At 36.4% G+C, this 15,784-nt stretch overlaps 2 protein-coding genes across 4 annotated transcripts; both read right to left on the bottom strand.

Annotated features, from left to right (window-relative positions):
• Positions 1-3,667: 3,667 nt before the first annotated feature.
• tax1bp3 (Tax1 (human T-cell leukemia virus type I) binding protein 3) lies at positions 3,668-8,527 on the bottom strand. Its single transcript, XM_042007300.1, has 4 exons — positions 8,332-8,527; positions 6,260-6,379; positions 4,279-4,356; positions 3,668-4,072 (listed from the first exon to the last, which is right to left on the bottom strand). Exons 1-4 carry the CDS (start codon positions 8,368-8,370, stop codon positions 3,920-3,922), a joined length of 390 nt encoding a protein of 129 aa, XP_041863234.1. The 5' UTR covers positions 8,371-8,527; the 3' UTR covers positions 3,668-3,919.
• A 333-nt stretch (positions 8,528-8,860) lies between these two features.
• hsh2d (hematopoietic SH2 domain containing) lies at positions 8,861-15,561 on the bottom strand. Of its 3 annotated transcripts, none has more exons than XM_042007290.1 (6): positions 14,386-14,528; positions 14,152-14,304; positions 12,974-13,063; positions 12,703-12,868; positions 12,179-12,436; positions 8,861-11,430 (listed from the first exon to the last, which is right to left on the bottom strand). In XM_042007290.1, the coding sequence occupies exons 1-6, from the start codon at positions 14,394-14,396 to the stop codon at positions 10,975-10,977; spliced, it is 1,134 nt and encodes a 377-aa protein (XP_041863224.1). In that variant the 5' UTR covers positions 14,397-14,528; the 3' UTR covers positions 8,861-10,974. The 3 variants fall into 3 exon arrangements, with proteins under 3 accessions (XP_041863224.1, XP_041863225.1, XP_041863226.1); XM_042007291.1 differs by lacking the exon at positions 14,386-14,528 and adding an exon at positions 15,543-15,561 and having other exon boundaries at positions 8,863-11,430; XM_042007292.1 differs by lacking the exon at positions 14,386-14,528 and adding an exon at positions 14,781-14,785 and having other exon boundaries at positions 8,863-11,430.
• Between the last annotated feature and the right edge of the window lie 223 nt (positions 15,562-15,784).

The raw sequence follows: 15,784 nt of genomic DNA on the forward strand, positions 1-15,784 counted from the left end.
ATACAGAGAGAATTGTTCTATGTGGTTAGTTTGCACAGAAACAATATGAATTTTGTTTTTTAAATAATAAACATCATCTAAAACATTTAAGACAGTCCTTCTGTGAATGGGGCTGCATGCTTCCTCACTCACATTCAACAAAAATAATGCTTTTAATATGTCATATGCTTGCAGAGTAAATTAAAGCTTTAAGAAGGGATCTTTATTTGTTTGTACAATCTCAAATAAAAAAATGTCAACTGTAGACAGAAATTTTTGACAGGATAGATAGATGAAGTTCAGTGGATCTGAGCAACACCTGTACACCCAAGCATGTTTTTAAAGACAGAGTGACCAGGACTTGCAGCTAATGAGAAGTGACTAACCCATGTGATTATCAATCTCAATATAACAATGTATGGAACAACTCTGCTCTTTATTCATTGGGGGGAAAAAAACACAGATAATGTAGACTCATAAATTTAGAAGCAAATATTTCCGGTAGGTTCTTATTCTTGACTCTGGGATAGATCTGAGGGTGTGGGCTTCCCTCTGGTTCCAATCTGGTGTAGGACCAAAGTGATAGGAACAGATTGCATCGCCATGGAAACAATTATCCTGCCATAATGTGGGAGGCATGGATCATGTATGAACCACGATTAGATTGTATAATTGTTCACTTGCCTGTAGGGAAAAAATGCATCCATGTGTTGTCTTTCAGCTGGTAGAAATGATGCTTTTTCTTCTTCTTTTCTACAATACAAGTAGTTGGCATAAGGTGTGGTGTATAAAGAAATCCTCCCCCCCCCCCCCTTTGTTAGTGTAATAAGTGCAGAAATGTATACACCCAATATAAAAATTATTGTGTTTTCATGTCATCACATAAATTAGATAAGTTTGTGAGCTATAGTAACAAAATTGTCATGGATAATTTTATAATTGATAAGTGCAGATTAAATGATCACACAACCGATATTGTAATGAAGTTAGACGCTCATTGCTCCCACTTATAGCTGTCCACTAGTTACCTAGCAACATGCAATGTGTAAATGCTGTGGTATTGGTGAGAGCAAACTCGAAGTGTGAGTCTAAGCGCTTGCTGACATATTTGCACGACCACATTGTTCTCTAAAAACATGGTTTAATAACATTATGATGCGCAGGTAAGTGGAATGAAGCGTGCTTCCCTCTGTCCCTGGAACACACACACACGGCTTGCTCATCAATTATTTCTCAAAGGTGAGATTTTAGCTCAGAGTTGCTATAAATCAACCCTGTAAAATAATATGATGTGCTATTTTACACTTTTAACACTAGACAGCAGATTCAGATCTGATGCATTATGTTCTCATAAAGCATATAAACTCCAGCCATTGAGAAGCCTGTAAAGCCAACTTGATTTAAGCGACAATAAACTCGAAATGCAAATCTTTATTTTTAATTTCCTTTAATTATCTTGTGCAAAAACAATACAAATAGTGAAGGTTTATTACAGGAAAAGCGGGAACTGGAACAGGAATTAAATTCACAAAATGTAAGAAAAAAAGTGAGATTTTATATGGAAAAAATAGGGGAAAATGATCACAGTGATTCGAGCGTTATTGATCAGAAATCTGTTAAATTAAGTAAGCTTGTATACAGTGCACTGTAAGGAGATTAATCCAATAGTTAATAACAAACAGGTTGCACCATAGTCATAAAATTATTATAATGGTAATGATTTTTACCATAATCATATTAGCATAACAGTTTTAAAATAAATAAAAATGCTAACAATAAGAAAAATACTAATTATATAATTTGATAGTTTTACTACCAGAATAAGAATTAATAATCAGTAGATATGAAATGTTAGTTTTTGCAGCTGAACTCAAAACAATGCATCAATAAAGAAAACAAAGTGGCTTTTGCATTTGATGAATTGTTCTCTTCAGTGCTTTTGGATATTTTGCTCCATCATTCAGAGTCCACCCTCCAGAGAACCACGATTGGTTCTGAGCTCAGATATTTAAGAGATGAAAGCACAGAAAGCTCTCTGCATCAAAAAGCCTTGGTAAATACAGAAAGGTCAGGGAATAGATTCTCTGCTTTGAAATGTCAGCTGATTACTTTAAAACTGGCAACATGAAGCTATTTTAAGGGCGTGTAAGATATTAAAAAAAGATTTTACAGAGCAGAAGGGTGAAGATGCTCCTTTACTGTGGATCATATTCCATTATGGCACGATCAATAACAGGTAATAGATTAATTTACTGCCAGTCCTTTGATGTAGAAAATATTCATACTGTGCAATCAAATGCAAACCCACTGTTCTGGGTCATGTTATTAAGTACAAAATATAGATGCAGATTGAGTGTCATGATTCATAGATATGGCGGTTACCTTTCTTTACTAACCGTTTCACTCTTAAGACTTCTGGGAGGACTTGTTCCCAACGAGGGGTCAGGAACACTGACCCCTCGTTGGAAAAAGTAAAAAGAGTAAGAAAGAAAAGTAAAAAGAAATCAGAAATAAACGTTCAATAAACATCAATTACTTGTTCAAACAATTTTAGCTGTTTTTGTTTCTCATTAAACTTTAATGGATCATTTGGAAATAAAAAAAAGAAAAACATGGTAAATAAATTCCATCGTCTCATATGGTTTATACCATATACATACATAACTTATACTACATTTTTAAACCACAAACCAAAATAGAGCCTTTGAGTTCATTAAAAGAAACATGATCAGCAAACTTGCATAAATGTCACTTTTAATTTTTCAAAACCAAAATACTGTGAGATTAGAACTAAATCTTGGGTGTTTTAGTACAAGCTGTATGAAGAAGGGCAGTAAATCACTGCTGCATTAAACCATACAAAACAAACTGAAAATATAAACAAATCACAACATTTTGTGGTATGAAATGGTCATTTAAAGGTTGCTGCTGGCATTCAAAGTTATCAAACAACATTCACTCTTGTTAGGTTTGAGTTTACAGTCTGACAACACACAGCTTCATACTTCACAGTTAAAGCTGATCTCAGTTTTCCAAAAACAATAGTTGACTATGAACTTTCTCTTGCTGATTATGATCAAAAGGTGAACGTTAGGAATATAATACAATGTGTGTATTTAAAAAACAGGTGCAGTATCTGAATTATTATTTATATGAGATATAAATAGATCAGACATTTATCAAAAATGTATCAATTCAAACCCACAACAGTAATTAAACAAGAGAAAACTAAACAGAAACTGTACCATTATTTTAAAAAAAGGGGGGGGGGCGGGACAAAAACTCTGCATTTCACACTGTTCTTCTTGCTCTACAGTTCGTTCACGTTCACTTTGGCATTTGTTGCTGAAATCTAGACAGTCTAATACTGTTTCTTTAGATAAAGGAGAGGAAAACTTTGCATTAAGGACACAAAAGAAAAGTTAGTCTTTGGCCAGATAAAGACAAACGGCATGAACAACTCAGTTAAACTTAAAACTTTTTAAGTCTGCAGGTGAAAGAAAGAAAGAAAGAAAGAAAGAAAGAAAGAAAGAAAGAAAGAAAGAAAGAAAGAAAGAAAGAAAGAAAGAAAGAAAGAAAGAAAGAAAGAAAGAAAGAAAGAAAGAAAGAAAGAAAAAGAGAGAAAGAGAGAAAGAAAGAAAGAAAGAAAGAAAGAAAGAAAGAAAGAAAGAAAGAAAGAAAGAAAGAAAGAAAAAGAGAGAAAGAGAGAAAGAAAGAAAGAAAGAAAGAAAGAAAGAAAGAAAGAAAAAGAGAGAAAGAAAGAAAGAAAGAAAGAATGAAAGAAAGAAAGAAAGAAAAAGTAGTGTTTATACATTCTGATTGCAATCTAAGTAGTTATAACAGCCACAGAGCTCATGATCCGAGCTTGGAGGTCTCTGCATTATATAAATGATTTCAGTCCTTGGCTATTGCATTAGTCTGTTAAGGTAGTGTCACTAGATTATGGTCTTGGGTAACATGGGTTCATAGACTTTTTGACGGCGTCTTCCAATGATTTCCTGGTTACCAAAAGTCGCACCACATCCTCGTTCTTCTTTGTTAGCTTTTTTCTAGCCTGGTCATGAGTCACCATGGTCATATCCCAACCATTCACCTGGGAAGAAGAAGAAGAAGAGTTTTCCCTCAAACTTCAGTTGGAGCTTTGAAATAAGAAAAAAAAATGCTCCTGATGCAGAGCTCCTATCTGCCATTCAAAAAGGCACACAGTGCCACCTTCTGGATTCCTGGATGTTTCAATCAACAAGCAGAAATCCTTTTTTTTTCCTCCTTTGTTTTGTTTATTTTTTAAAGAAAACACACCTGCATTATTTTGTCTCCAACCTTTAAGCCAGCCGCCTCTGCTGGCCCTCCTGGTGAAGTCCTGGTCACATAGATGCCCTTTTGACAACACAGACACACAATATTTCATTATCATCACCGCTACTTGACTCATGCAGATTTCCTTTTTGACTTATACAAAGATAATCTACAATTATAAAACAAGAGAACTCAGAATTATTTAGAAAAAAAAATTATCCACAACATTTTAGAGATGTGTGTCATATCAGTAAGTAACTACCTCACTCAACTTGAACTTCACAAATATGTGACTGGCTGTGACAAAATTACAACAAACTGTCCATTTTGGGCGGCAACTTCTAACGTAAAGAGCACAATGGATGAAGAAAGCCGATGAGAAAGCCAACATCATGATAGAAACGCTGATGGAAGTTCACAACATCAGTACCACGAGCATTGAGACAAGACGTGCATATTGAGAACATTAATTCTGTATTTGTTGACCAGCATTTTATGAAATCTTGACATTTTTCTTTTACATAGCAGGTACTAGTGCAAAACAACAACAAAAAACAAAGAAAAGTACCTTTACTGTCCCATATTTAATGTGTTTTTCTTGTTGTTAGACGCCTGTTTAAGCTGCTGTGGGTGCTGTTATTTTAGAAATGGCCATCATAGTTGCTATCAGACAGAGTAACTTAACGCTAGGTGGAGCAACTGCAATGACACCTATTCATTTATGAAATGCTGTCCTGAAGCCTTGAATTTGGCACTCGACTGTCACTGTCTTGGTATTTCTAGAGTTAAAAGTGACTATATTTGGACAAGAGGATGGAAATATAGAGTGAAACAGATACTTGAAACCTGACTGGAGAAAAAGTAATTATCTTAGAGAAGAAATATTTATGAAATTATGGCTGAAATACCAAAAAGAAAGAAAATAAATAAAATTGGAAGGGTTGAATCTAGTTTAGATACCACAAAAAAAGAGGATAAATTTAGCATTTCATGAAAGACGAGTCACATGAACATAGATACTTGTCTTATCTTGTTGGCTGAAGAACATTATTTCATGCTCCTTCCAAGATATTTTAAAATTATTATGTAGGCCATTAATATAGTAAGCCCAATAGCATCGGCTGTGGAGAACTTTTTTATTCAGATAAAGATAATGCTGCAATAATTCCTAATCCTTTTTTGGTATAAACGCCATGTATCACCACATTTACTAAAGCTACATATTTACTTTCAATAACTGTCTGAGAGAATACAACTCTCCAGTAGAGTACAGTAAAAACACATTACCATAAAGAGCAAATAAATCAACAAAAAATGTGAACAAAGACTAAAACTAAATAAATGATCAGAAAATGTTATCTCAGTGATAAGATCTCTGTTAACTGTAGGAAAATTACAGTAAGGCCCGTAAATATGTAAAGAATATCTAAAGGAATATTCTACGCAGGTACGCAAGCCAGCAATTTGATCATTAATCTGTAAAGAGATAAGTGGCAACATTTCCTCTCCTGCTCCAGATGTTTATATAATGATCAGGTAGGACGTGACTCTGTATTAACTTGCAGCATCCCTTGCTGGTGTACTCTAACCTGAAGCCACGATGTGTTCAAACCTGTCCCTCATTTACAGCTCACCAATGTACTCCTCTTGTACCACTGTGCTTCAACACAAAAGGGTTTAAATTAAAACTCGTATAGCAGTTTTACATCATATTTTGGAGTTTTTCTGCCCAACTGTGTGTATTTCTTATCAGTTAAATTAAAACATGAAATCTATCTTACCTAATTCTGTGATTTTCCATCCCACGAAGATCCATATTTTTTTAAAACCATTCAATGCAGGTGATTCAAATATATATATATATATATATATATATATATATATATATATATATATATATATATATATATATATATATATATATATATATACACACATATAAAATTTATTTTATTCTTTTTTTTTCTTTATATTGTATTCTTACTTTATCGGTCTTGTCCTCTGAGAAGGGGTTTTGTCCAGGGTCCTGGTCTATACCGCCTCCGATGCTGAAGCCCAGGATCAGATTGCCGTCTTGTCGTAACTTCTGGATCTCAATCCGCTCCTGTTTGACAGAAATAAACAAAATCCAAAATAAGATTTTCACAAGTATGTAATAAGGAAGAAAACAAAAGCTGGCATGGGATGGTGGGTTATTGGTAGTCTCTTTTTGGTGTTTCACATATTTGAATAAGTGGTTTATAACTGCTTCACATGTGTAACTACTTTAGCAACTTTGCTAACGCCTGGAAACGAACATGTTTCTCTTTGCGGTCAATGGACTGCTGTGTGTGTCCTTGTCAAATAAAATAAATTCACATCAGACTGACACAGATTACTAATAAGTTAGAACTACCACTAATACTAAGTTAAATAGTGCAACATGAAACTTCTATTTTTCTGAAGTAGTTCAGCATAAAATGACTGTATTCTTAAATAAAATCTTAACAAACCCAGTATTTGCAGAAAGATGACACAATATGTCATTCAGCCAAGTTATAATCCCATGTATGAACTTCTTAGCCTCAGTGCAGGCAAAACCCGATTTCCAAGGTTGTCCCCTTGTAACTTAAACCAACACAGATGGAAACTTTATTAATGGAGTCATGTCCTTGACAGTGTCAAGCAGCTGCAGACTCACAACACCAGATGGATGGAGCAATCTGAAAGTAGAACTCAACATACACAAAGCCTGTCTGTGTGTGATCATGATGAATAACCGAAGAGTCTTTCAGTGGCGGCTGAAACAATGAAGTCTTAAGATGACTTCATTCAGTCAATCAGTCATGACATGCAAAGCTTGGAGCTCCACTCTGTCTTTGTTATCCCTACTGTTACACCTTCTGTTACTATGTTACCAAATAATCAAACAAACTATAGACAGGAAACTTTCTGCAAATCAATTAGCTCTGTGCATGCTGACTGAAAGAACACTGGTTTAAAAAAAGATCACAGTTTAACAGCATGTCACGAAGTGTTAACTTTCGATGTTCAATAGGCAGAAATGGATTTCCCTTTTAGTAAATTGTTTCTGGCCAGAATAACAAAAATAAGTATGTGGCACCTATTCAAATTAAAAATTAACCAAGCTAATAACTCCAAACACAAAGTGTGTGTGTGTGTGTGTGGGGGGGGGGGGGGGGGGGGGGGGGGGGGGGGGGGGGGACAGTATATTGTAGATTCACACTCAGAAAGTGAAAATTTACTTAAACTAACTTCCATGACTGAGAATTTGCTCTCTATAATGATCATAAGCTCTAAATCTCCAGATGTGATACGGCCGCTTGAACTAAGTACTTATACTGAACAGTTTCCTTGAATTTTTCAATATGAATGAATGAGAGAGAAAGACAGAGAGAGAGAGAGAGAGAGAGAGAGAGAGAGAGAGAGAGAGAGAGAGTGTGTGTGTGTGTGTAATGGTCATTTGTAGGAAAAGTATGCCACATTCACATGCAGGTTGGAAGTTAAACTCTACTCCTTGCACACATGACAGCAGAAGCATAGTTATTCATCTCTGGTCATAAACACCTCATCTGTGCCTTCTTCTTGTAAATATTTTCAAGCTCTTATCATTAGTCCAGCAATAGATAGCAGGGCGACAAAACAATACAACAAAAAATGTTTAGCGTTTCTTTAATGTTGCATTTACTGACCAGGAAGTCTGACTCGCACACCTAGAGGGTGACGCCCATATTAAAGAGTTGCTAGCTGTGATATTCTCATGCTTTTTAAATAACGGCAAACATAATGTAATGTCCCATTTTAAATCCCATCTCCCCTCAGAGTGATTTCACATGTCGGATTAAATTTAACATTACTGTCGGTCGTTTGTAAAAAATGTTCCCTCTTAAACTAAACAAAGAAATTCATGATACAATTAACAAACCTGGACTACGTTACGGTGACCTACCATAATTTAATTCGGTGTTAGTGCAGTTACGATTTAACGTTAATGTCGGACAAGAAGCTAAACAATAGAGTCCCATCCAGTAGAAACAGCCTTCCTCCCAAACTTACCACAACAGCAGTCACCGGTTGACCTGGGATGAAAGACATTGTTTAGTTGGCGTAATGAGGCTAAACTGCGGAGTAACGTGAAACAACTGTTGCTGGAAAAAAGTTCAACTAATGCTCTTTTCCGTAGAAAAAAAACTTCACAGCTCTCGACGTGAGTCCACAGCAGGCTGTTCCCATACTCAAAACCAACTGCTTCCCAGATTACGTCAGCGCGTCTCCCACAAGAGCAGGAGTGCGTGTTTCGTTATGCCGAGGTAGCCGGAAAGGGCGGTGTTTAATGGCTGGCCGTCGCCCCTGCGTTTACTATTCAAGGGACAGTTGATGATCACAGCCGGACAAGGATGGGCGTGAAACTTGTAAACTGTTGTTTTACATGCGGTCACGCGTACTTAAAAGCAGAACATGTACATAAGACATCAACATGTTTATTATTATTTTTATTATTATTATTAGAGGAAGAAGAATTAGGGTTAAGGTAAGGTCCATGACTTTGTATGGTTACATATAAAAAGAATAGTTTATTTTTAAACATCTAATGTGGTTCACTACCACTAGATTGTAGTCTATGATGGAACATGTGCTTTTTATTAGTTTGGTCTATGTAGATCTAACTTGACCACCATAATAAAAACAATCGGATACACTGACAATGACAAAAGAGTGGGTTAGAGAGAAGAATCCTGTGTCATTACGCCCCCTGTTGAGGTGGAATAACATAGCAAGGCAACAGAATTGAAAAATGATAGTGCTATTTTTTTTCTCTTTGATAGTTGCTTTTATTAACGTTGCACTTTCAGTCATGAGCATAAATGTGATATCATGCCTCATAGTCCTTGTATATAACTATTATTGGTGTGTGACAAAACGTATACACAGATATTGACAATGTCATAATGGAACAACAGTGTTTTTAGGTTTCAGCAAGGAAATAAGTCTGACCAGTATCTGCATTCCCACTCTCCTCCAGCTTCCTGGTTATATTTCTGTTAACAGATCTGCATATGACACTACAGCATGCGCCTCGTATCCATTGTAGCTGATATTAATTATGTATGATAAGCTGTATTAAACTTCCTCCTTCTGCTTTTGGTTTGTTCTTTGGTATGTAAAACATCAAACGTAATTACAAGATGAAGCTGGAATTAAATCAATTTCAGCTACATTTGCTACTTTTCTTTTTATTTGGTAACACATTAGCATAGCAGTGAAGACTCAACAATGGAACAGCCAGTCTGGTTCTGTCTGAAGGGAATGAAAATCCTTTTCTTAAACCAAAATCTACCTGGAGTTTTGTTAGGACCATGCAATTTCTAAACATATATCTAAGGTCACCACTCCCAGTTTCCAAGTTTATCCTTTTCATTGTTTCCAGTTTGTGAAACCTCAGCTTGCTCCAGAGTTATCCAAGTCTGGGTAATACATAAGCATCAATTTTGTGTCCAGAGTTGTTACTGTTGGATATGTATGAAACAAAGCCATAAATACATTTTCCAATGTTACTCATTTCCATCAGATGGCAACTTTTTTATTTATCCTGGTTCAAAACATGTAAACACAGACTGAGGGCTAAAACAGTGCATTATCATTCAGTGTTATTCTATCTCTTCTTTTTCCTCTGTATTCTTCTTTTTACTTGATTAGACGTGCAAACTTTTCCCCTTCTTTTCTTTCGTTCAGCAGTGTAACATAGTTTCAGGTGAGCCACACAGGCTGCTGATTAGTTCATTCACAATATTTTCATTTGAGCTTTCTCGTTTAATTGCTGAGCCTCTCTTTATATTAGTGAAAAAACATTACTGTGTGTTTTCACTTGTAATCATAATATAAAGCTAACGAGGTGTGTAAATGTAACACTTAAGTTGTGGCCAGATCTTAATTCTTGCACGATCACACCACAAAATATGAGATTAAACAGCATGAGAAACAAGTCACGTATGCTTAAAAAACCCTAAAAAATAATAACCAGATATAAACAGAATGTGTGGTGAATGCATAATAAAAGGCTGAAAAACAAGTTATGCATTTGCACTGATCATATACTTCAGGTATTATTATGCATTCAGCTGTGACCATGTACCTGTTTAGACTTCCTGCATACACTTTCTTTTTTCTTTTTGTATACAAAGACTGTATCCTTGCATCCAATCAGATTTGGATAAATCTGATCCAAACCCCATTTCATGGTGGTTTTGAAATTAGATTCTGACTGTATTTTGAAAGATGTGTCTTAGTCCAAATTAGATGTCAAACTGTACCACACAGAACTGTTCAAAGGGAAGTGGTGTACAGTAGATACCAACTGCAGGTTTTATAAGTTTCCCTGCTCCAACACACCTAATTGAAAATAAATGGATTTTACAATTTGTTGTCAAGTCTTGGGCAGTGACTCATCAGTCTGAGTGAGTCCAGTTTGTTGAAGCACGGAAATATCTAAAACCTGCAGCACAGTGGCCCTAAAGGACTGCAGTTTGAAGTCCTTTATTAGTTTCCCTCATTTTGACATTTTGGTGACATTGGAACGATGTGGCCACAGTTCAGTCATCACATTCCTAGACCTTAAACTCTTGGTAAGGACTTACATTTAGTAGCCATTCATTCCACTCTCTTCAGAGCCGGCAGTGGGGCTCTGGACCACACTATGTATCAGTAACCGGGAGCAAAAGGTGGAGGTGGCAAGTACTCATAAGGTAACACCTGGTCAGTTGCCTTATTATCATTGTAATTTGGTGGTGCACTAAAGATCTGCTCCTCTCTGATCTCCTGGTATTCATTCTCTGTGTCCCCGCTCCTGTCACTCGCCTCCAGATTAATCTCTGAATAGGTATTCTCCTGTGAAGTGTTTGTTTTCTTTTGGAATTTCTTCTTGAAGTTCTTCAGGTTGGTGGCAACTGATGCTTTCCCTTCCTGGTTCTTTACAGGCTGGATGGTGGTAGAGAGACTTTGTTCAGAGATCCTAGATCTATGGGGACTCTCAGGTGCGGAGGCTGTTCTGATGCAAGCCTGGTTCTGCTGAGGCACACACCTCCGAGAAGGAACTTCAGGAGGCTGGTTTGATGGCGAGTTAATGACTGCATTTTTCTTCCTGGCCTGTGGTACAGCCTATGGGTCACAAACATGAAACAAAAAGCACGGTCAATTTATAAGTAAATAAAAGGACCCATTTCATTAAATGCTCAACAGAATTTGGTTTTAGATCTCAAGCAGATCTCTAAAACATTAAATTAAAGAAGAATCATTTTTGGGGAATATTATTAGTATAGAGATAGACCACATTAGCAGCACGTCACCATTGGTCAGTGAGTGCCCAGTGGTTACTGCTCTCACTGAGTTAGTACCATGCTTCAACACTTCCAACCTTCAAATGTGGACTTTTATATTCTGTTTGTTCTGTTCAGTATTAGATTAACACCATTTGCAAGAGTAATATTACTGTGAAAAAAGAGATCCTGTAACACTGAGTCACACAAAACCAATATAATGTTCTTGTAAATTATTTTAGTGTGTCAGCATAGTTGCAGGTAATCAAGCTGCACAGACACAAGACAAGTTTCCAGGTAAGTCCTGCACTCTCAGTTGAAAAGAGTAATAAACAAAAATGCTTCACATGTGGAAAAATCTAAATTAATCCTGGATGATTAAGTAAATAAAAAGAAAAGTAATTGAAAAAACAACAGAAAAATACGTTTTATATGGAATTATTTAGGATTTCAGTTCAAGCTGGAATGCATCACGACTACAAATCCTGTTACACCAAGATTTACATCTAAAATAACTGTTTGACCATCAAATATTTGGATGTCTTCTACGTAAAACATTTCAAAAACAGCCTTTTGAGGTTAAAAATTACCATGGCTGAAAGTGGAGAACTGACGTGTCCAAACTCCTCTTCCAAACAAGGGTAAACTCTGTTTGGTTGACTGTTTGGGGACAGGACTTTAGGGTCCATCAGGTTATTTGGTCGATAAGGAAGGGCTGGTGGGCTGTCTTCTGATACTGGTTGACTTGTGCTGGGAGGCGGGGAACTGTTTTGTAAGAAATCGTTGTCAGAGGCTGGATGTCTTGAAGGAAACAGCAGTTCTGCATAGTCACTCTTGTCATTTGAGAGCTTACATGAGATAAGAGAGAAAGAACGGGACAGGTTATTCATTTTCTGATTGTTCTTTGTTGTGCATGTCATGCAGGTAGAATGTTGTTTGACAAATAAGGTCTAAATGCATGCACCTGAATAAATGTTTTGTCCACTTATTTTATAAACTAAGATCATTCTATCCACTATAAGTATGTTAAATATTACAAGGGAATCTGAAAACAACCCATATCTTTAATGTATCAACCTGTAAAGCAAATAGGATAGCCAAACCAATTCCACACCTGTCCGCAAGCAACAGTGAGCACTTGAGTGAAGGGGATGATGGGAGTCCTGCGATGAAAGTCCACCAGGTCCTGCAGAAAGCGGTGACGCCTGCTCTCCCCCACAACAATGTACTGGCCATCCTCCAGTGCATCAATCATGAAGTGTCTGCAGCGGTCCACATCACTGTGGGGTCAATGCAGAAGATTCAGCCAGACAGAACTTTGACCCGCTGGACTGAGCACGAGTGCAGTTGGTGAAACAAAGCTTCAGCAGTCCTGCAAAACTCACCGGCACGAGAGAGTGTAACCAATCCTGCTCTCACTGACCCTGATGAGGAAGTAGCCAGGTGGCTTGGGCATGAGCAGTTCCTCTGCCGTCCTACACAAATTACCACAGACAAAGGGCCCTTTACATTACATCTCTATCTACAAATCACATTATGAATAGCAGCTGAGATCAGTTTTCTGTGAGAATCTAACATGTTAATATTTAAAGAAAAAATGTTGACTTTTGCACATTCACAGCCACATATTTGCATATGCAAAGTTCACAGAAACAGAACAGTTCAGAACAGAAAGTGTCAAACAAGAAGGGAGCTGGACGTCGTTGTTGGCTGGGTTGCATCTGGAAAGAAGAACAAAACAAGTCTGTCTTCTTTTTATGCAATGTAAAATAATCATAAAATGTACTGACTGGTGACCACACACACAAAGTTTTGTTGTTTATTTTATGCTACTGAAGACTAAATTAATAAAAAATGTCTTCAAGTTGCTTTAATATTTCTATTTCCTCGTACTTTCACTAACTTTTGTATTGGTTTTACACATTGCAAATAACAAGGTTATGTTTTAGAAATTAGATTATGGCTAGGACAACATCAGAACTTACATACTTCGTAAAAACATTGATAATATATATGACAAGGCCAGCTCCTCCATATAGGGCACGGTTTCCATGCGTCTGATTGAATTACATGCCTTATTCTATTCTATTCTATTCTGTTCTGTTCTGTTCTGTTCTGTTCTATTCTATATAATACATGCTTAAAAGTAGTCTCTGCCAATTGTATATATTCATTTATGCTATTTTATGTTTTTTGATGAACGGGGTGCTATTATAGAACTTCCTGGAAAATATATTAAATCATGTGGAACATTTTTAAAGTTTAAAATGACTTTTTAAAAACCTTGTTAAAGACAAGGATTTTAACATCATTTTACTCACTGTATGCACTTGGCATCTGTCCATTTTCTTGTATCTGGATTTAAATATTTTACACAAAACTTGCTAAGTACATAAAACATTAGTAGAAATGACATAATTAGAGCCAAATAAACTTTTAAGTCAGAAAAGCAAACACTAAGTGAGGTGACAGTGACATGTAAAATGTTAGAAACATTGCTCTTCTCATTCCTCTGACATCAGCTGCTGTAGATGCAAGACAGTGATAGACATTGTAAACGTACTTCCTGGGAATGATCCCATGAAACCATTCAGGGACCACACCATTCCTGATCACAGACTGGAGCTGGGACTTCGTGAACCAGATGAAAGCATTGTGTTGTCCTTGTACAGGCTGATTCCACTCCATCGTCCTGGGAAAGTGGTCATTTAAAGACCTACAAACGCATAATGTAAAGCTCACTGACTCCATACAATAGATATGTATACATAAAGTACATTCTGTACACAGTACAAACCTTAGACACATTAAATATCCCTTTTTAGTATTGACTTCATCTGTAAGAGGAAGAATTTGGTGTAATGTATTTATCTTTCTTCCTCTGTTTAACTTTAGATTAAACAAATATTAATATAACTTTTTATCACAGACACAAAGCAGGCTTTCCTTAAATTGAAACTCTGCCTTCACACAGTTAAAAACTCGACCCAGACTTGATGTTTTGCTTAATGTTATAATTATGTGGTTTAATCTGTTGCATTAATTACTAAAGAAATCATTTCTGCTCTCATCTGGTTTATTCATTTATAGTTAGCACACTTATAAAATCCTGAAGTGTCAGATTTTGTGAATAAAGTCAGTAATTCTGAGTTATTTTAATCCAAACACAACTCACAGCAAAAGGTTACTCACCTTGTCTAGCAGTGCTCTAGTAAAATGGCGCTGAGGTGCACACTTATCTGACACCACCTGCCTGAAGGCGGAGTCAAAACTCCACCCTTTCTCAGCAGTGATACAAAGGTTATATACATATTTATAAAGAACGCTTTATTAAGCATTAACAAATGGTGGTTAAAGAGTGAAGTAATCTTTCAGTGTGGCTCCTATTTGAATTCTACAGGAACAGATGTGTCATTGTGGATATCTGCACACATGTTCAACATTATGGGAGGAGAAAAATGGAGGTCAATGGAATTTTTCAATTTATACGAGAAGAAATTAAACACAGATGCAATGAGAAGCTACAGTCCTGCTCCTATCAGCCGATACATAACAAACATCTGCTCGAGTCCACCAAGGTGTGTGTGTGTGTGTGTCATGATTTATTCCAGAGCCAGAAAGTGGATCTGTGCTTACACTCTGGAAGCCTCATGGAAAACAATCATCCATCAGAAAATTCACATCTGGAGATTAATCACACTAAAGATGTTTTTAAAGGCCATAGACCAGCCGATGTTGTGAGAACTTTGGCTCATGGGTACCTCAGCAGTGTGAACAGATTTTTTTTTTAAATTTTTTTTTGTCTCTGACCCAAAATTTTTGGTGATTCCATTGCAAAATAATACAACATAACACTCCACAGACAACTAAAAGTCAATTTGAAAATATGGTATACAGTATTTAAAGCTTTATGAAAAATAGTGGGTTTAAAGAGGAAAAAAAGCAGAGAAATACCTGAATATTTGTGCATGCACAATACTGCAATCAGCAAAGTTCCCCTCAAACACTGGAACATTATGACAACAATGTCTTCTCTGTGTGTTGTTGTTGACATTAACTACTAGATAATCTAATTCCATTGTTTCCCTGACAGACACTTCATAGAAAGTCCCACCCCCTCCCACATACCCCCATCATTCCCTCCCCCACATGATGATGATGAACTGAAATAAAAAGGTTAAAGTCTCTCAAGCATG

This window comes from Melanotaenia boesemani, chromosome 14 (assembly GCF_017639745.1).
Source record: "Melanotaenia boesemani isolate fMelBoe1 chromosome 14, fMelBoe1.pri, whole genome shotgun sequence".
NCBI classification, from domain to species: domain Eukaryota; kingdom Metazoa; phylum Chordata; class Actinopteri; order Atheriniformes; family Melanotaeniidae; genus Melanotaenia; species Melanotaenia boesemani.

What these genes read in the sequence shown, in the direction of transcription:
- tax1bp3 (XM_042007300.1), bottom strand. Translation starts at nt 8,370, where the DNA reads ATGTCTTTCATCCCAGGTCAACCGGTGACTGCTGTTGTG. An exon ending in CAGAGGACAAGACCGATAAA is followed by an intron (nt 4,357 to 6,259) that starts GTAAGAATACAA and finishes TGTTGTCAAAAG; the next exon opens with GGCATCTATGTGACCAGGAC. An exon ending in TTGGAGACAAAATAATGCAG is followed by an intron (nt 4,073 to 4,278) that starts GTGTGTTTTCTT and finishes TCTTCTTCCCAG; the next exon opens with GTGAATGGTTGGGATATGAC.
- hsh2d (XM_042007290.1), bottom strand. An exon ending in CATGGGATCATTCCCAGGAA is followed by an intron (nt 13,064 to 14,151) that starts GTACGTTTACAA and finishes TAATTTGTGTAG; the next exon opens with GACGGCAGAGGAACTGCTCA. An exon ending in GGTTACACTCTCTCGTGCCG is followed by an intron (nt 12,869 to 12,973) that starts GTGAGTTTTGCA and finishes TTGACCCCACAG; the next exon opens with TGATGTGGACCGCTGCAGAC.